We start from the raw sequence: 21,191 nt of genomic DNA, 5'->3' as shown, positions 1-21,191 counted from the left end.
AACCAAAGTGTTGCTCTCACAACACAAATAGTCGTTTCCGCGATTCGACCCTCTGGGAGGGGGGCGGGAGTGGGGGGACGGTTAATTCAGGGAAGTTAGTAAAAATTAGGCATTTTTAACTTACGAGCGGGTGATCGGATGAAATTTGATGTTTAGAAGGATATCGTGTCTCAAAGCTCTTATTTTAAATACCGACCAAATCCAGTGTCATTGGAGGGAGTTGGGGGGGGGGGAGAATCTTGGAAAACGATTAGAGTGGAAAGATAAGGATAAAACTTGGTGGGAAGAATAAGCACAAGTCCTAGATACGTGATTGGCATAACCGGGCTGAATCCACTATCTTTGGGCGAGTTAGAGGGGGTGTTAATTCGGAAAGATCAGAAAAATTGAGGTATTTTTAACTTAAGAGCGGGTGATCGGATCTTTATGAACTTTTGATATTTAGAAGGAATTCATGTCTCAGACCTCTTATTTTAAATCCCAACAAGATCTGGCAAAATTAGGGGGAGTTGTAAGGGGAAAACGGAAATCTTGGAAAACGCTTAGAGTGGAGAGATCAGGATGAAACTTGGTGGGTAGAATAAGCAAATGTCGTAGATATGTGATTGACGTAACCGGACTGGATCCGTTCTCTTTGGGGGAGTTAGAGGGCAGTGCTTTGGCGAGTTCGGTGCTTCTGGATGTGCTAGGACAATGAAAATTGGTAGGTGTGTCAGGGAGCTGCACAAATTGACTTGATAAAGTCGTTATACCCGATTCAACCATCCAGGGGGCTGAAGGAAGAGGAAAAATAAGACAAAATGAGGTGTTTTTAACTTACCAGTGGGTTATCGGATCTTAATGAATTTTGATATTCAGAAGGACCACGTGTCTCAGAGCTCTTATTTTAAATCCCGAGCGGCATTAAGCCTCTGATTTTCCTTTTAAATTAATCTATTGATTCTTAGAATTTTGCTAGAGCTCATAACATTTGAGCTCTTGGTTCTTCCAACCTCGTCACAAGTGCCATATGAGCTCTTGTTTCTGTCAGGAAATGTGATCAGACAGTCATTACTAAGCTAATTTTATCAAATATACAAATTAAATTAATTATCCTTATTATTACACTGAAAAATGGCATGTGTCACCAAACACTAGATGGCAGTGCTTTTTTTTCGCCAACACTAGCACCAGTTACCACTCTTATAAGTTACCCATGCTTTGCACTAAACCTCAACCTTTGCAAGTCTTAAATTCTAATCATAAAAACAAGATTTCAATCAAAAATTTGGTTGTCCTACTTCACATTAAAACATGATATATAAATACGTTCATTTTAGAGGTTGGTAAAAACAGAGGAAAGGAAGAAAATGTATAAACCTGTCGATTAAGTGTTATTGCACCAGGCCGACATCTTGGACATCCTCCTTCCAAATCTGGCGGATGATTCGGGCAGCCTGGTTTCAGTGTGCACATGATATCATCAAGCTGGGCATATTTCCCCCTGTAAAAAAAGACAAGGGACAAAAACAGGCAAAAAAATGAAGGGAGAAAGAGAAGAAAAAATCCACCCAAGGCCATAAAGCCATCCCGTAACTGATCATTTAAAGCAGCAGTGGGCTAAGGCTAAAGCGCGCCATAGGCCACATTTTAATTCCGGACATATTTTTCAGTCATGGCACATTCTTTATATTTTAAAACATGCAGTAGCCTACGTCCTTCTATTAATTATCGGATTCAAAGAAAAATAGAAAAAAATATATACAGGTAGGCTACACAAATATAAAACATAATTTAATAAAACAAACAATGTACACAAACAAATATACACAGACTGATTAATTTAATCGCCGTTTTCGTTACTTTTAGTTCTGCAAACTCTTCAATTGGTTTGTCATAATAATTCGAGTTATTTAATGACTCTTTCTACATAAAGTATTGATAAACTATTTAGTTTTTGTTGAGCTAATATGGGTCTTAATTTTCTTTTTATTTTAGCCATTGCTGAGAATGATCTTTCACCACTTTTATTATGTATTGGAACGGTCAAACACTACTACTACACCCAACAACTCACTATAGCACCAAGCCATCTGAGGCTAACTCAGCTACACACGCTCCTCCTCCATTCCAGTCTATTCAAAGCCTCCGTCTTTACACCCTCACAGGAAGTTCCATTTCATTCAAATCTTGGCTTTTGACATCCTCCCACCCCAACAGCGGAAGACCTGCTTTCTTTTCAGCCCTAGACGGTCGGCCGAAAAGGAAAACCTTCGGCAATCTGTCATCCTTCATCTGCAGAACGTGCCCTAGCCATCTCAACCCTTCTCTCATGATGTCGCTAAAAAGCAGGATTGAACCACACTATTCGTCAAGCCTACTATTTGAAATACGGTCAATCAGCCAGGTAACCAGATTAATTTGTAGGCAATTTCTCTGAAAAAAATCGAATAAATCTTCATCCGTTTTTTGGAGCGCCCATGCTTCAGAACCATATTTGACCACTGTCATCACTGTGCCTTCCAATATTCTAATCTTTGTTTGCAGACTTATCTTCTTAGTCTTCTAAAAAAATTTTAACTGTGAAAAACACTCTTAACTTCGCTGTTCTACTTTTAACATCTTCACTGCTCCCACCGTCTTTACTAATACTACTAATAATACTACCAAGGTAAAGGAAGTTGTCCAACTGATCAGTCTTTTGGTTACCCAACGTCACCTTTTCATCTTCACTTATTCCTAGCCTTAGTTACTTAGTCTTCTTAACATTATTTTCTAAACCTATTCGAGCACCCTGAACCCGCAAAACCTCTTAAAGACTTGCCTTCTTAACATTATTTTTTAAACCTATTCTAGCATCCTGAACCCGCAAAACCTCTTAAAGACTTAGCCTTCTAAACATTATTTTTTAAACCTATTCTAGCATCCTGAACCAGCAAAACCTCTTAAAGACTTAGTCTCCTTAACATTAATTTTCAAAACCTATTCTAGCACCCTGAACCCGCAAAACCTCTTAAAGACTTAGTCTTCTTAACAGTACTTTTTAAACCTGTTCTAGCACCCTGAACCCGCAAAACCTCTTAAAGACTTTCAGAATTAAAATGGATCGTAAAAATTACAAAATTATAAATAATAAGATTATGTTTATAAGCCAACTTTTTGGGCCCCAAAATTTAGGGGTAAAAGTTTACCCCTTACTTAAAGGTAAAATAAAGCTCCTTTCAAGAAAAGTTTTCTGCAAGATATTTGAATCAAGATTACAATGAATTATGTTGAAAATAGAATTTCCTTTTGAAAAGATAAAAATTCTAGATTTCGTGTGAAAACTGTGTAGAAATGGAAGACTTTTACTTCAAGACAAGCAAATGTGAATAGTGCTTTTTAACAATTATTTTTATTTCAAAATTTACGTAACAAAAATAAACATAGCACATTAAAATTACACAGACACACAAAAAAAAAGTATGGTACAATATTTATGGCACATTCAGATTATATTCCGCTAAAAGTCACTTTTTCTAATTTGAATATTCTACCCAGTTTAACTTTGATAATGACAAAATTTCTTCATGCATTACAAAAGCGTCCGAAAGGAGGGCGCAGAGTGGAGAGGAGTCAGCACTTGCTAGAATGAAATGGTCAAAAGTAATGAACAATGTTACACTCAGAGAAAGCTGCGTTTTCTGACACAAACTCTTGTTCAGACCTTTCCCTTTTCTCCGACTGTGAGATTGCTTGCAGACTTACCCCTCCCTTTTTCACAGGTACCCATGACAATGTAGATTAAAAGAATAAACAAAATATGTCTTCTTTATTAATCTACCCAGTTGATCGTTAGTGCGTTAATAAACTTTTAACCCCTCAAACTCCCTTGTCCATTTACACTTTATGGAGGGAATATTTAAATGCGTTGTTATTGCTTTTACATGAATTTTTTCTTAATTCTTAGTGTTTGTGCTAGTATAAACTGAACCTTCTCCAACTAGCAGACAGAATTTTATAGAGCTGTATTAAAACTTAGAAAGAAGATAATCCAAAAATTGGTTGACCTTTAATATGTTAACGAATTTTTAATATCACCTCTTTGTCCTTTGTCTATTTACGGATTATAGAAGAAATATTTAAATGCATTCTTATTGCTGTCGGGTTATTTTCTAAATTTTTACTAATTCTGCTGGTTTTTATTGTGTACCCTCTAGCAAGTTACCCGTTGAGCCTTATATAAAAAAACATTACATTTACCAGTGTTGCATGTAATAAATAAATTCCTTTCAAATATGTTTCTTACCGATCAGCAGTACTTCCAAGTTTTCTCAAGCTGGCGTGGAATGACATATGTTTAATGTTATGTTCGGCTAAATACTTTTCGTCAAAGGGTTCTAGGGCTGAACATCGAACACAACGAGAATTTGTCCCATGTTGACAGCTACAAATAAAATGTTTTATTTTAACATGCTCTTTAATATGCTAATTTTTTTTATGTGATTATCGTTTACTGTTATATCTTCCACTGTCCAATGACACTAATAACAAATAACAAGTTTTTTAGCAATTGCAGCTTTATATTAAAACAGGATATGATACTAAAATCCATTTTAGGACGACTATGCCTAAAATTAGGGAAATGTCTTCATACAGCAGACGTTCTAAGGAATAATTATATATGACTTTCATTTTTTGGGAGGGGGGTTGATCCCCATACCTGCCTGTGTTTGCAACTGTCCTCGGTAGTACCCAATTTGCCCTAAAATTAAGGTCAAAAATGCCTCATATATGAGGACTTATCCTTCAAAAATAAACGTTAGAAGAAACAGATATTAAATTAAATCCAATCATATTTATTTAAAACAAATCTTAATAAACTGGCAACATACCAATACTAGCCTTTTTGGTCATAATACTTGAACATACACAGAGCAAAAAGATAAAGTAAAAATCTTTAAATTCAATTCAATTAAAACTACATTTCATTCGGACACTTACGCTTCAGAATTATAGAATCTTGCATAAGCGTCATCTAAACTTTGTCGATATCCCACACGTTGCAGGACAACTGGCTATAATTGGGGGACAGATGCTACCGCTTGGTGACGGGTTTTATGCCTCAGGGAATGAAGAGGGGGAGGTAGAACACTTTTGTGAGTGTAATGGTTTAAAAGAGATAATCCAAAGCCTGCAGATACTCCTACGGTTCTCAGATAAGATTTCAAGCCTAAGGTTCCCAAGCAACCCCAAATAAGGATCTTTAGACATCCCAGATGCACTCACTAGGGATCTAAACTGATATTTCTCCAACTATTCAGACTTAAGTGTATAGAGCTGTATTGAACATTAGAAAAAACAGAATTGAAGAATTGGTGGTAAATTCCATGGTCTTGGTAGGACCCGTTTTTATTTTTCAGTTCTATTAGTTGAGACTGTCTCAAGCATAAACGAATGTGTGTGTTGGTGCAAGGACATAGAGCTTATTTTTCATTGTAAAAAAAAAAAAAAAAAAAAAAAAAAAAAAAAAAAAAAAAAAAAAAAAAAAAAAAAAAAAAAAAAAAAAAAAAGCCAGTACAAATCCCCGTTTCTCAGTAGGTACCTGTAATGAAGCACCCACAACTAACTGTGCAGACTCTGAAATTCGTAAAAAAATATGTATGCCTATCAATTCTTTGTTAGCCTCTCCCTTAAAAACAATGAAAATAACTGAAATAAAAAGATAATAATTAAAAGATAAACTTCACCTATGGGTGAAGTTATTTCGAGTACGAAATAAAATTACGAATAGTATATAGTATCTTGGAGATGAAGGGCTCCAGTTACACCTAAATTATATTTGAGTGCGTTTTTTTAGAGTTTGATTCAAGCCAAAATTTGTTCAAAAACAGTTTGATACAATCAGCTTGTAAAAGCAAAGAGGCTAGAAGATGAAAATCTAGGAGAGCACCTGGCACCCCCTCCAGGTTTTAAGATACCTGTTTTGCATCTTAACTAGAAAACAATCAACACACACCCTAGGTCTTATTTTTTCATGTTCATCAAGAAAAAAAAATCTTTCCTTCTCATCTTTTACTCGCCTTAAAAGTACCCTGTTAAAATAGATGAAATAATTTTCCTCTGGAAGCATTACAAACACATACGAAAAATTGTAGAGAAGAAAAGAAAATGCAAACAAATGACAATTTTCAACCAGTGAGATTTAAAGCTGAAATCACCAGAAAACAAAAGCAGAAGAAGAAATAAAACGAATATTTTGCCTACATCACCACAAGGTATTCTGAAAGGAGGAAAGTTTAAGCCACAAAAATTTAAAAAGGAAGAATTCTGAAATCTAAAGAGAATAAAAAGAAAAAAATAAACCAATGTGAAAGGAACTAAGCTAATCCATGTTAAAAAAACAACAACAAAAAAACAAGGATGTCGAATATACTATCAATGACCTACTCCAATCAGAAAGTTCTTATGAACCTATTTACACATTAATAATGTTTTTTGATATTTCAATAATAAACTATAAAGTATTCCGGGCACAACATGAAGAAACACAAGAATCTCCTTATTTAGCAATTATTATTTAGCAATAACATATTTATAATTATTTATATAATATTATAATGTAATTATTATTCAGCAATTAAATTTTACTTAGCAATTATTAAGAAAGTTGACAAAATCAAACAGGTGTTTCAATAGCCATAGAAAAAAACACGGTAAATGATAAAAAAATATATTAAATGAAAAGACTACTAAAAAGACAAACAAGAGCTAAGAGCTCATATGGCATGAGCTCTAGCAAAATTCTAAGTATCAATATATTGATTTAAAAAGGAAAATAAGAGGCTTAATGCCGGTCGGGATTTGAAATAAGAGCTCTGAGACACAAGGCCCTTCTAAATATCAAATATTCATTAATATTCATTAAGATCTGATCACCCACTCGTAAGCTATAAATACCACATTTTTTTAAAAATTGTCTCTCCCTTCAGACCCCAAGATGGTCAAATCAGGAAAAATGACTTTATCAAGTCAATTTGTGCAGGTCCCTGACATGCTTACCAATTTTCCTTGTGCTAGCACGTACAGAAGCACCAAACTCGTTAAAGTACTGTACCCCCCTAACTCCCCCAAAGAGAGCGGATCCTGTCCGATTACGTCAATCACGAATCTACGACATTTACTTATTTTACCCACCAAGTTTCATCCCGATCTTTACTCGAAGCGTTTTCCAAGATTTCCGGTTTCCCCCTCTAACTCCCCCCACTGGCACACGATCTGGTCGGGATTTAAAATAAGAGCTCTGAGACATTAGTTCCTTCTAAATATCAAATTTCATTAAGATCTGGTAACCCGTTCGTAAGTTAGAAATGCCTCAATTTTTCTAATTTTCCCAAATTAGCCCCCCCCCCCAACTCCCCCAAAAAGAGCGGATTCAGTCTGGTTATATCAGTCACGTATCTAGGACTTCTGCTTATTCTTCCCACCAAGTTTCATCCTGATCTCTCTACTCTAAACGTTTTCAAAGATTTCCCGTTTCCCCCTCCAACTCCCCCAAATGTCACCGGATCTGGTCGGGATTTAAATTAAAGCTCTAAAGCACAAGATCCTTCTAAATATCAAATTTCATTAAAATCTGATCACCCGTTCCTAAGTTACAAATACCTTATTTATTTTCTAATTTTTCTGAATTACAACCCCCCCAAAGAGAGTGGATCAGGTCTGGTTATGTCAGTCATGTATCTTGGACTTGTGCTTATTCTTCCCACCAACTTTCATCCTAATCTCTCCACTTTAAGCGTTTTCAAAGATTTCTGGTCCCCCCAATTCCCCCAATGTCACTGGATCCGGTCAAGATTTAAAATAAGAGATCTGAGTAACGAGGTCCTTCTAAATATGAAATTTCATTAAGATCCGACCACTCCTTCGTAAGTTAAAAATATTCCATTTTTTCTAATTCTTTAGGATTAACACACCCCCCCACTCCCCCAAAGAGAGGGGATCCGTTTTGGTTACATCAATCACGTATCTAGGACTTGTGCTTATTTTTCCGACCAAGCTTCATCCGGATCCCTCCACTCTAAGCGTTTTCCAATATTTTAGGTTTCCCCCTCCAACTCCCCCCAATGTTACCGGATCCGGTCGAGATTTAAAATATGAACTCTGAGACGCGATACCCTTCTAAACATCAAATTTCATTAAGATCCGATCACCCATTCATAAGTTAAAAATACCTCATTTTTTCTAATTTTTCTGAATTAACCGTCCCCCCACTCCCCTCCAGATGATCAAATCGGAGAAACGACTATTTCTGATTTAATCTGGTCTGATCCCTGATATGCCTGCCAAATTTCATCGGCCTAACTTATCTGGAAGTGCCTAAACTAGCAAAACCAGGACAGACAGACCACCAAACCGACTGATTGCTATATGTCACTTGGTAAATACCAAGTGCCATAAACACACTGAAGCTATATTGTCAGATGGTTTTTATTTGTCAAAAACTATTCAAATAATTTTCATATTTCAAAAGTTGTACAATACTGCAGAAAGATTTGAAAACTTCCAGCAGCCTATCCCTAAGCCATATCTGTTAGTATTTTCAGAATGTTGTAAAAGCTAAAATAGCAATAATTTAACCTTTTGAATTAGTTTCAGAAACATAAAAAATCATTGCAGATAAAAGTAAATCACTATGGGTGGCCCACCAATGGGTTCAAACTCACCCACTATGGGTGGCTTAAGAGGTTCAAACCTAAAAATGAGGCAACTGGGATGTATTTATTCCTTTTCAAAATTTTAGCTTCTTCTCCAAACCACATTTTTGCATAAAAGCATAACTTTTGGTCGCTCAAAAGATGAACATACAACATATAAAATTCAACATATAACCATAGGTAAAGGGCCAAAATGCAAAAATCTCTAATAGGGTGAAAAGTTGACTGAAATATACCAAATAAAAGTTATTGACTTTTAATTCAAATCAACTCACATTACTTCTTGATATACCTGAAGATATTACATCCTTTTCATAGGGTTAGACCCCCAGTACTTGGCCAGTGCCATATCTTGGCCAGATGTTCTGATGAAAAATTACCTTTCTTATAAATTGACAGCAGAATTCCAATCTTGGACATTATGTGCATAAGGTTAGGTAGTTATGATGGACTGATCATTAGGACTAGACCAGTTGGGATTGGCAGACTATAATCTTGGAAAATATCTGATCTTTCAAAATTTGAATTTGGGCAAAAGTTAGCTATACACTCTAGTTTATATAATTACATTTATTCTGTTTCACACCAGACAATAGAGCAAGTCATAGAGTTCAAGTATTTAGGAAGTACCATCCACGATTCAGGATTGTGTCAGCAAAATAAGTCAAGCTAAGAATCAACCAGGCTAATGTATCCTTCAGGAAATGTCTCCAATTTGGCACAGCCAGAAGTATCCTCTACAATTCAAGTTGAGTCCGTCCAACGGGAACGTCCTCTCAACATTTTGCTATGGTTCTGAAACTTGGCACATAGATTACAACTTGAAAAGAAACTCCTTGTGATCTAAAACATGTGTTTAAGATCCATTCCAAATATTCATTGGTCCCAAAAAGCAACGAATGCTATTGTACAACAGAAGACGCATCAGCCACTGATAACCACAGTGATCAAATATAGGAAGTGGAGATAATTCAGTCATGTGATCCACATGTCCGAAACTAGACTACAGACGGTTGTCCTTTAGTGCCAGTCATGGTGTACTAGAAGAGGCGCCCTAAAAACACCCTACAATGGAGCTACCAGGCTGACCTCACTAATTTCAATGCCTCAATCCAAGTCTCAATCTCAATCCAACTCAAGACCTGGAAAATATCTAAGCAGCCACAGCGATGAGAGACGACTGACGACTCTTCTTGGATGCCCTAAGCGTCTCTGGAGGCACAGGAGGGTCTAAGGTAAGGATTCTATTTTGCAGCACTTGTCTTACCTTAAGTCTTTCCAAGGTTGAGTACGCCTGTTATTAGGATATGTTGTCCAAACTTTAAGATTAGCCTCAAACTTTAAATGTGTGGCCAAGATTAGGCGCTAGTTTTGGCAAACAGTATATTTGAAATTGTGAGGTGGTATGATAGAGATTTTAAAATGATTTAGCTGTTAAAGAGTGGATTAGGTGGCCAACTACCACGTATCTTATCCTAATGGAAAAAGAAGAAAAAAAAGCACTTACAACGCATCTCGTCCCCTTTCAATCCTTCCTGTCTCATGTTCCAATGTCCTATCAACTTCATCTTCTAAAACATTCTTTTTCACAGGTGGTAAAGCAATCCCAACACTCAACTTAGAAACATTTTGAACAGAGGGCTGCACTGGTTTAGGTGCAGATACATCCATTGCTTCACCATTGGACACAGACTCAAAAAGAGTTACATTATTCACTGGGACTATAAATAATAATTCACCATTTTTTAAACTGTAGCTCTTTATATCTCGAGAGGTGGTTGACTTAATTTCCGATGATTCGGGGGATCTTCTATCCTTACAAATCATAAAACTGAAACTCTTCAATCCAAAAGAATCATAAACCTAAAAAAAAAAACGCGGGTTATCTGAGAAGATTGAAACAAAATATATCAAAAAACTTTACCAGCATAAAATCTATATTTAGCACAACATAAAAAGCGAGTGTCATGGAATAAACAATCCTAGTACAAGAACTGTCTGACAGATAAGAGAAGAATAAATTCACAAGTGACCAAGGCAGGTGAGCAAAAGGGACTTCTCTGGACAAATGTATAAATAGGAATTTCTTTCGGAGAAGTGGACACGTATTTTTTTAGGGAGAGAGGTAAATTTAATACAAACATGTATATAATATAGGAAAAATACGAGGGGAATCAAGAATGTCAAGATTTTAGAGGAAAGGGGTATGGGATAGAAGGGTCTCCCTCCCTACGAGGATTACAATTTGAAATTGACAGGGAAAAGGTCAAAACAACATAAGCAAGCTTATTAAAGTTATAAATTTACAATTTGAGACCTTTGAGTATGACAAAGTTGATATAAATATAACATATCCTTAGAAAGAATAAATAAAAAACAAGTTTTTTTTCAATTGAAAGTAAGGAGCAACATTAAAACTTAAAAACGAACAGAAATTATTATGTATAATCTCTTTATCCTCCTTTAAATTAATTGGTATTACAGTTTCCTCTCATTTTAAAGTGAAATATCCATGTTGAAAATACAATCTACAAAGGTTGTATTTGATTGCTGGGTTTTATCCCTTCCCTTTTTTAACGTCTCTTTCAACCTCTTTATATTTATTTTGTTTGTTTTATTGATTTTAAACGTTTTTATCTGTTTGACATTGCCAATCACAGTTTAAACACTTTTAAACTGAGATTGTTCGCTTGTTGGGCTTGTGATAGAAAACTTTGAAATTAACAACTTATCTTAAAAAGTTACAATCCTCAACTTTCACATGTATCCTTACAGTAACATAAAGCATTCCTAGTGTATGTTGGATTTTTAGCATGATCTACTGTTAAATATTGAAGGAAAAGTACTTTTTTCCTGAAACGGAAGATCTTTCTCCTGAGACTACGTAGAGGACAGGTTATACTCCAGTAATATTTGGTATCTTCAAGATATCCCCACCTGAACTGAAGTAGCTACTTGCCCCACCACAATTGTCAAATTCGAGTATGGCTGGATAAGCAGTGTACAGTGGCGTCATTTGGGGGGGGGGGGACTGTTGCCCCCAATCATTTGGAGAAGAAATTATTATATAGCCCATGCCCCTTGACTCTTTGGAAGTAGACCCCTCTTACCAGTCAATAAATGCTGGCGCTACACCCCTGGAGGTGCATACAAACCAAACATCTTTTTTTCTGAGTGGATATATTCATATGTACAATAGCTGTCTTTTTGGAAAAAAAATATTTCCTCTATGTTTTAAGGAATTAAAATACCACTTTAGTATACAGGAATAAGTGACGTGATGTAACTTAATGAAAAATGAGCTGTATAACAAACCACACTTATCCAGCAGAATAGCAAGAAATAGTTTGTTTGAAGTCGGGGCTTCTAACTCGTGGAATAGTCTTTCAAAAAATGTTACCAGTACACCATCTCTTCAAGCATTCAAGAAGATGTAAAAAGTAGAGGGTTCAACAAATTGCGGAAATTTGACTAGAAAGCTCGAATGAGATTGGATCCAAACAAATCCTATCTACAATTTTTTAATGTAGTCATCAACAACGAATCAGTCTACAGGATGGACAAATCTGTAATCACTTCACGATACGATTTGAGTCATTTAAGTAAAACAAATTAAATAAATTAAACAAATTAAATGAAAACAAATAAATATAATTATATAATTAAATAAGATGTAATTAATTGGTATTAAGGCCATTCTACTTCAAAAGCTTAGTGTTTCTTTTTTTTCTTTTTTTTGCACTGGAGACGACTTGGCGTCGCTCCTAGAAAAATATCTACTTTTTATTATTTTCGCTTCTTTTCTTCCACTGGATAACATCACCCTCGTTTTTCTTGGCTATTTACTTTTATTATTCGTTAATTATTTTTTCTTGTTTGTCATACATTAACATATAATTAAATATAATTATTAGAGTTAGATACAGTTACATAAGTACAGCGTTGCACAAAGACCAACTACCTTGCTAAAGCCCATCCAAGGACAAATTCCCTGGGGAATCCCACGAAACTGCTGAAACTTAAAACTGATCGATATTTAGACCAAAATGAAAATAGGTTTAAAGTATCTCTCCTGAGAAGAATCTGACTTCCCTTCTTAAAGGCGTCCAGAACAGACCTTGACTTGAGTGCAGTTTATCATGAGACTTATTTTATAAAATGCTCTTTTGGAAGCATTGACCCATTTCCTCTCTCCCTACACGATTAGCAAGTTACTGTTACTGATTGTAGTGCATTAAGTGTTGGTGGGGGTCCTGACCCTCGACCTCCCTTGCAAGGTTCAAACATGCATAAACATACATGAAACAGGATATTTTTCCCAAAAAATGGGTAGCAAACAGAACTTTCCTCAGTGTAGATCTCCCCACAAAAAATATTAAACCTCCCCCCTCCCCAAGAAACTTGAAATTGTTACTTAACTAAAAAGCAATTTTATTAATCCTATTATAAAAAAAACTTTCAAAAGCATTATTACATACTACATTTACTAAGACAAATAATACGTCTAAACTTTTTGCTGATTTAATAATTCATTAAACCAATTAAATCAATAATTTAGAGGAACCGCTTAGTCTAATTTTGATGAAATAAAATTATCAAGATTACCAAAATTATCACAAAGGCTACCATTAAAGCAAACAATCACTAGACTACAGAAAAATTACTAAAAATGTGAAGCCTGTTTTCAGTTGAAAATTCATTTTGGGTGAAACTAACAAGTTACTTTTGATTATTTAAAACATAGATTTCGTTTTACTTTCGAGCCTATAAAACATCTGTATGGATAAACAGTTCCACTAGGTATTGAAAAAAGTCTAGCTGAAGAGAACAACAGAAAAAAAATATTCAGAGAAAAAAATATCATTAGAATTAATAAAAGTGAATACTATACAAGGCATTAAGGAATCTTAAAAATTATTTCAAATTAATTCAATTATTTACATATTAGAGCCAAATATAAAATTAAGTATTAAAAGCCAAAAAATAAATATACTATAAAAATATTTACCACAAAGAGAAATTTTCAAACTAACAAAACGAAAATGTGGCATGACTTGTGTGAACTACCAAAGTAGGGATATAAAATCACTGTATTTGGCTAAATGATGTGATTTCACTGTGTGTAAGGTATGCATATTTAAGCAGTATTTGAACAGTAAGAGACAAAAGCATTTTGTCTCAATCATGGTTGAAATTTACATATGTCATGTTAATTGCTGCTGTCACTTATTTGATGTGCCTAACTGTCACTCAAAATCTCAAAGAATTTTCAGCAAAACCTTGGAATTTAAGTCTTAAGCTTGTATTTCAGGAAAACAATATATATTGACATCACCCTAAAAGAATATATCAAGTATATATGTAATTATTATTTGCTATTTAGTGTTTATCTTTTGTTAAGTTTTTTTTGCAACTTGATCTTGAAATACTGCTAAATTTCCAGTCGTGGAACTGGGTATGTGAAATAGCATCAATATCAATAGCCTCGGACACACCTATTGAAAACCAGAAGCCATGGGTCTATTGAAAAAAAAAAAAAAAAAACATCTTGAAAAATAGCTGAAAGCCTGAATATCCATATACAAGGTGAGATTAAATAACATTTTCAATGTGTTGAATAGTAGGCTGCCATGACACAATATGTAAATCCTGAAGGCTGAAAAACATATCCTTGCAAACCAACAAACTTACCATTTCATAAAGCTTCTTGGTAGAAGCATCTGAATCAATTTCAATACGCTTTGTTCCTTCCGAAGTCTGAATACGCAGGATCTGCAAAATAGGCAAAATATAGCATATACTGCTTAGCTGCTGCTGGGCTAGCTGTTGTTTTCACATCTACTGTAGTGTTATTGTATCTCTGTTTTTATCTTTGTACTGTGCTGTTATTCTGTCTTTGTCAAGACCTAGTTATTCAATCTCAGCTCCCTAAGGGCCTAGTCATATATATATATATATATATATATATATATATATATATATATATATATATATATATATGTTCTGGGTCCCGGCAACACTATGTCATTTTTGGATCGAATTGATGACGAAACTTGCATTGAAAACCAAAGATTCGGCGGTATTTTCTATTTTTTTAGCAGGGAGCACCACCAAGGAATTTTTTTTTTATCTAGGAAAATACAACTACCTCTTCTCCCTGTGTAGTCTCAATTCACAGAAAGAATTAAGCAGCCCATTTTCAAGCCATGATACATCAGAATGGCCTCAACTACAATTGTCAATTAACAGCAAAACAAATGTAATCTTAAGTACCCCCAGAATGAAAACACAGGCCCCAAAGGAGTTAGTTGAACTCCTACTAAATAAGAAAATATTGAATCTTGACAAATTTCAGACCTTTCCTAGTTATAAAAAAATTAAAATGTAAGCTGAAATGACAATCATCTACTATTACTAAACATTACAACTGAAAATACATTTATAATTTCAAAGAAAACAAAATATCAGCACCTATGCCAAAAGTAAGTCCTTTCCAATGAATATTTTTTCCTGATGCTAACCTGCTTTGCACTTAAATAGACACAGATGACCAAAGATGCAAAAAAAGGAAATTTCCCTTCAATGACATCTGATCAAAATTTTGAGATAAATTATTTGATTCAGTATAGTTGAAATATTAAACAAAAATAAAGTCCTGTGGTGGCGCAGTGGATTTGACCTTAGCTTGGTAATACGGGACCCAGAGATCAAATCACACTGCAGGAATGCACTGCAGGGCCGACGCAGGGACCATAGTAGTCAAGAAGCATCATTAATTCTTAAATAATAAAATAAACAAAAATAAAGATTAAATGATTTATTTCCAAAAATAGCCTACTACATAACAGTAAACACCCCCCCCCCTGTGTTTTGATATAGTCCCAGGCTAGATAGTAATTCTCATTGATTTTGTCATTCTCCATTATTTTTCTTACCTGTTTCTCTTACAAATCAAAAAGTTGTTGGACAAGACTATATGTTTTATGTGCAATATCCAAAAACTGATAATGCAGCCAAGCAGGATGAACAGATTCTATGCTGTTCAGCTGATAATGCAGCTAAACAGGATGAACAGCTTCTATGCATTAACATTAAAAGAAAAATATATGACAGATAATATTTAACTTCCTAAACTCTTTTTTTTTGAGATTGTATTTTCTAATTGTTTCTAGAGCCTAGTAGTTAGCATTGTTAGTTAAGAGTTGAAAAGAAGAAGAACACCTTGGATTTTCCCATATGTAACAACATACATACAACAACATAACAACCATATACAACTGTAATCAATGATGGATTAATTTAACAACTTTAGACATAATATAACATTGAGAAAGGTTCAATAGCCTCAACATTATGACAGAACCAAGTTTTGTACTGTCCATCATATTTCTCTCATGTTGCTAAATTTTTTATTACCAACAAGGAAAATAATTTAAAAAAGCTTTTTTGATGAAAGTCAAAAGTAAAACTGAAACTTAAAATGAACAAAAATCATTGTTTAGCAGCCTCTACCATATATTTCTATAGAAGTGGTAATAAAACCATGTTTTGTAATGTTCATTGACATTTCTCTCAGGTTGCTATTTTTTTGTATATATCTTTTATTAACAACCAGCAAAGTAATTTAAAAAATAATTAATTTTTTTTATGGAAATCAAGAGCAACATTGAAACTGAAATAAACAAAATCATTATTTTGCAGGCTCCACCATATATTTCTATAATAGGGGTGCAAACACACTGGTTGACTATTTTCTTGTACCACTTTTAAAATTTTTTTTTCACAATATAAACAAATACTTTGTGTTTATAATGTTAGTTTTACGTTTTCAGTAAAGTCCTAGTTTTGCAACAGAAAGGCATTCTTAGGCAATTTTTGTATACTCAAAAAGGCCCCTCCCTGGGCCAGAACTAGCCTGTCATTGCAACTGTATGTCTATTTTCCCCTCCTAGTATCTAGATGTAGCTAAACAATAGGTGTTCATCATGAACTCCTATTGGCAAGAAATAATTGTAAAAAATGATGCAAACCAATAAGATCAGCTAACTTTTGATTGTAGCCTAAGACTGGGCTATGTATAAGCATTTACAGGGGAGTGAGGAGGACTAATACACAGTCACTACAACAGTAAGTATAAGTGTTATATTTGGAAAAAGCATTTACAGAAATATGAAATTGAGTAGGATTGCCTTCAGAACAATCCAATGGCCTTAGTAGACATAGAGGTAAATTAACATTTTTCATATAATTTAGCCAAGGAGAAAGTGAATACACAACTTAATGTTCTTTCTTAATATAACAATCATTTCTGAGCTAAATTCTTTCTTGTGCCCTTAATGGGGTCCCAAAAGGCAACTTATTACCAAGTCTATGGTCTTGTCTAATTAGTAAAAAAAAAGAGCCTTTAAACAACTCACTATGTCTTGTTAGCAACAAAGAAAAAAGAAGAAGCAGAAGACATTAGTCAGTGGTGGTTCTAAGCCTGGGCAGGGGAATGGGGGAAGCTACCCCCTCTCCAGTTGCTCTGACATCAAATTCCTTTTATTTATATTTTATACTTAATATAAGGTAGCCTACATTACCCCCCAGATTATGAGGCTTAAAGCTGCTACTGACATGAGTGCAATCAATCCAAAAATATGGTTTTCCTTAATGTTCAAGCTGAAGGCTGTAAGCTTACTATTGAGGGTATGCATCAAGGGTGATTCTAATGGTGTACTTTTGTTTTGCTGATGCTATTTTTGATGGGTTTCAGGCTCTTTTAAAAATTCCTGTAATTTTTTTCAAAAGAACATATTATTATTAAGAATTATTGGAACAATAATTGTCATTCTTAAATCAGCTAAAACTGGCAATTCTTTCTAACCTGACAGTTTTTAAAAATGTGTGCTTTAACTTTTAGTTAGTATATACCTACTATGTGCTGTTTTGAGCCCCTTTAAGGGCTGAAAAAAGAAATTGCCCAAGAAGTGATTATTTTACTTTGAAAGAACACAAAAAGATGTATCAAGCAATATATTCACTTTATTCCTAGCTAAATTATATGAGAATGCACAACTTCACCAGCCAAGGGTACTGAATTAGGTTCATAAAGGTCTGCTTATGTTTTGCAGTAAAATTCTAGTTTAGGTATTTTTTTGCTATCTTGGAAAGGGGTGAAGTTAGGAATGCTTAGTCTAGGAAGGTATGGCTAAGCTTCTATATTAACCCTCTTCTGATTCCAAAGTCTTAGAAATTTGACTAGGCTACTTGACAAATTTATTGACCTATTGAAATTTTGACAAAATTTTACCTTCTTTTTGTTATCTAATTCTTTTTCTCCGGTTTTAGTTTTGATATATATATATATATACTAGATGGGTCCCGGTGGCTTCGCCACCGGGCCCCAGCATTGCACGCGGCAGGCTTCTATATATGGATTCTCATTGTCCCTTGTGTTCTGGGTCCCGGCAACACTATGTCATTTTTGGATCGAATTGATGACGAAACTTGCATTGAAAACCAAAGATTCGGCGGTATTTTCCATTTTTTTTTAGCAGGGAGCACCACCAAGGAATTTTTTTTTTTTATCTAGGAAAATACAACTACCTCTTCTCCCTGTGTAGTCTCAATTCACAAAAAGAATTAAGCAGCCCATTTTCAAGCCATGATACATCAGAATGGCCTCAACTACAATTGTCAATTAACAGCAAAACAAATGTAGTCTTAAGTACCCCCAGAATTAAAACGCAGGCCCCAAAGGAGTTAGTTGAACTCCTACTAAATAAGAAAATATTGAATCTTGACAAATTTCAGACCTTTCCTAGTTATAAAAAAAAATTAAAATGTAAGCTGAAATGACAATCATCTACTATTACTAAACATTACAACTGAAAATACATTTATAATTTCAAAGAAAACAAAATATCAGCACCTATGCCAAAAGTAAGTCCTTTCCAATGAATATTTTTTCCTGATGCTAACCTGCTTTGCACTTAAATAGACACAGATGACCAAAGATGCAAAAAAAGGAAATTTCCCTTCAATGACATCTGATCAAAATTTTGAGATAAATTATTTGATTCAGTATAGTTGAAATATTAAACAAAAATAAAGTCCTGTGGTGGTGCAGTGGATTTGACCTTAGCTTGGTAATACGGGACCCAGAGATCAAATCACACTGCAGGAATGCACTGCAGGGACCATAGTAGTCAAGAAGCATCATTAATTCTTAAATAATAAAATAAACAAAAATAAAGATTAAATGATTTATTTCCAAAAATAGCCTACTACATAACTGTAAACACCCCCCCCCCTGTGTTTTGATATAGTCCCAGGCTAGATAGTAATTCTCATTGATTTTGTCATTCTCCATTATTTTTCTTACCTGTTTCTCTTACAAATCAAAAAGTTGTTGGACAAGACTATAGGATTTATGTGCAATATCCAAAAACTGGTAATGCAGCTAAGCAGAATGAACAGCTTCTATGCTGTTCAGCTGATAATGCAGCTAAGCAGAGTGAACAGCTTCTATGGTGTTCAGCTGATAATACAGCTAAGCAGGATGAACAGCTTCTATGCTCTTCAGCTGATAATGCAGCCAAGCAGAATGAACAGCCTCTATGCTGTTCAGCTGATAATGCAGCTGATTTTTTATTTGAGTAGCCTAAACTTTAAAGCCATATCAATGGTTTCTTTTTCTAAATTTAGCAAATATATTTGTGGAACTTTGAAACCTCAAAAATTGGGGTTAAGCAAAGTTGTGAAGCTGAAAACAGTTTTGTTGTACTTCATTTAAGCAGAGGACCTAGGCCTATTTTGCAAGGTTTCCCTTTTATAGCATAAAAGATTCTTAAAGGTCATCAAAGGTCACTGCCTCCTAGAGGAAGAAGGAGTGGAGGTAGGTACTTCAAAATACCTTCCCAGGACATACTTTAGTCTGTGCACTCATCCACAAAAATTTTATTATTGTAAAGTAACCCCTGTCCAAGGTAGCAAAAAATAGGGTAAAATTCTAGTTAATTGACTTCTTGCTATCTTGGAAAGGGTTTAGGTTAGGAAAATGAAACTTTCAGGGATGGGTCTACAGGCTAAAGTGTGTCCCGGGAAGGTATTTTAAAGTACCCATCTCCAATCCTTCTCCCTCTAGAGGGCCCTGAAATTTGCCTACATGACAGGTCTATACCTATAGAAATTTTGACAAAACAACATTTTACCTTAATTTTCAGTTAGTAGTTGCTTTTTCTCTGCCTTTAGTTCTGAAAATACAATTCCTGTTATTTGAGTAGAATTTTGACCCATATCAATCTTTTTTTTTTAATTTAGGAAATGTATTTGCATATCTTTAAAACCTTATAAAATGGAATTGAGCAAAGTTATGAAGCTGAAAACAATTTTGTTGTACTTCAATTAAGCAGAAGATCTATTTTGCAAGGTTTCACATTTATAACACACCCATTTTGAAAGGTCATCAAAGGTCATGGCCCTCTAGAGGGAGAAGGAGTGGAGGTAGTTTCTTCAGAATACCTTCCCGGGAAATACTTTAGTCTATAGATTCATCCCTGAAAGTTTCATTTTCCTAACCTAAACCCTTTCTGAGATAGCAAAAAGTCAATTTACTAGAATTTTACCATTATGAGTAATTATGGAATATAGTAGCTTAAAAAACAGTGAAAAGTTGAATTTTTCTAAGGTAAGCAAGGATTTACACTTTTAATAGTAATATAGGATCAAATTTGACCAAAATATAAGCCATAATGCACAAAAAAACTGCGTTATATAGAGGAGGGGGAAGGTGTATAGTTAGGGATCTCAAAATAACTTCCTGGGATATACTTTAGCCTGTAGACACATCCCTGAAAGTTTCAATTCTCTAGCCCAACAACTTTCCAAGATAGCAAAAAGTCAATGGATTAGAATTTTACCCTTTATTTAATATTATGAACCAATAGTAAAATGAATAAGACCATTCCACAAATTTGGCAAAATTGTGTAGGAAGGCAAGTCTAGGGCCCTATTATAGCCTACATCTGGCCCTAATAAGGGGCATAAAATTGCAATGGCAGTAATTAATATAGAAATTGAACTGTACACTTCTTTTTCTAAGTAGGCCTATGAGGACCTGGTTTCTGCCAAAGAATAGCCTAGGCTGAATCTTGTGCAAACTGACAAATTAAATCCAATATTTGATCAAAATTATGTTCTTAGGATCTCTGAATCCCTCAGAAATTTTACCACATGACCTAGCTCAAGCCCTACACAGAAAGCCCTAAGGCAAAACAGAGGCTTCATTCTTAAGGGGGGTCAAAGTGACGTTATGATCAATAGAAATGTTAGCCTAGGCTTTTTCCTTAGATTATTGCATGACTTGTATATATTTTATGAGGCCCGAGAAAAATGTTTTACAGCTAATCTACTGAATACCATCTTTCTCGACTGATGTTCTAAAAAAAATCCTCAAATTTCTGTTCCTTTGTCACAATTAACAAACAATAACAAATTCACATGGAAATCAGCTGACAGAATTGAATTACTAAA

At 34.6% G+C, this 21,191-nt stretch overlaps 1 protein-coding gene across 2 annotated transcripts in view; it reads right to left on the bottom strand.

The window, feature by feature from the left end:
- The window catches only part of LOC136039510 (nuclear protein localization protein 4 homolog), a 148,369-nt gene extending 127,178 nt beyond the window's left edge, over positions 1–21,191 (bottom strand). The window contains exons 1-5 of one of the 2 annotated variants that reach the window (XM_065723301.1): positions 21,078–21,191; positions 14,367–14,447; positions 10,183–10,538; positions 4,268–4,405; positions 1,360–1,483 (exon numbers count right to left, since the gene is read on the bottom strand). In XM_065723301.1, coding sequence (XP_065579373.1) covers positions 1,360–1,483; positions 4,268–4,405; positions 10,183–10,538; positions 14,367–14,447; positions 21,078–21,080 — 702 coding nt within the window. In that variant the 5' untranslated portion in view covers positions 21,081–21,191. Of the gene's footprint in view, positions 1–1,359; positions 1,484–4,267; positions 4,406–10,182; positions 10,539–14,366; positions 14,448–21,059 lie in introns of both variants that reach the window. The other variant, XM_065723300.1, reaches the window with a different exon arrangement.

The sequence above is a fragment of the Artemia franciscana genome, chromosome 19 (genome assembly GCF_032884065.1).
Source record: "Artemia franciscana chromosome 19, ASM3288406v1, whole genome shotgun sequence".
In the NCBI taxonomy this organism is placed as follows: domain Eukaryota; kingdom Metazoa; phylum Arthropoda; class Branchiopoda; order Anostraca; family Artemiidae; genus Artemia; species Artemia franciscana.
This window is presented reverse-complemented; position numbering and strand designations above follow the sequence as displayed.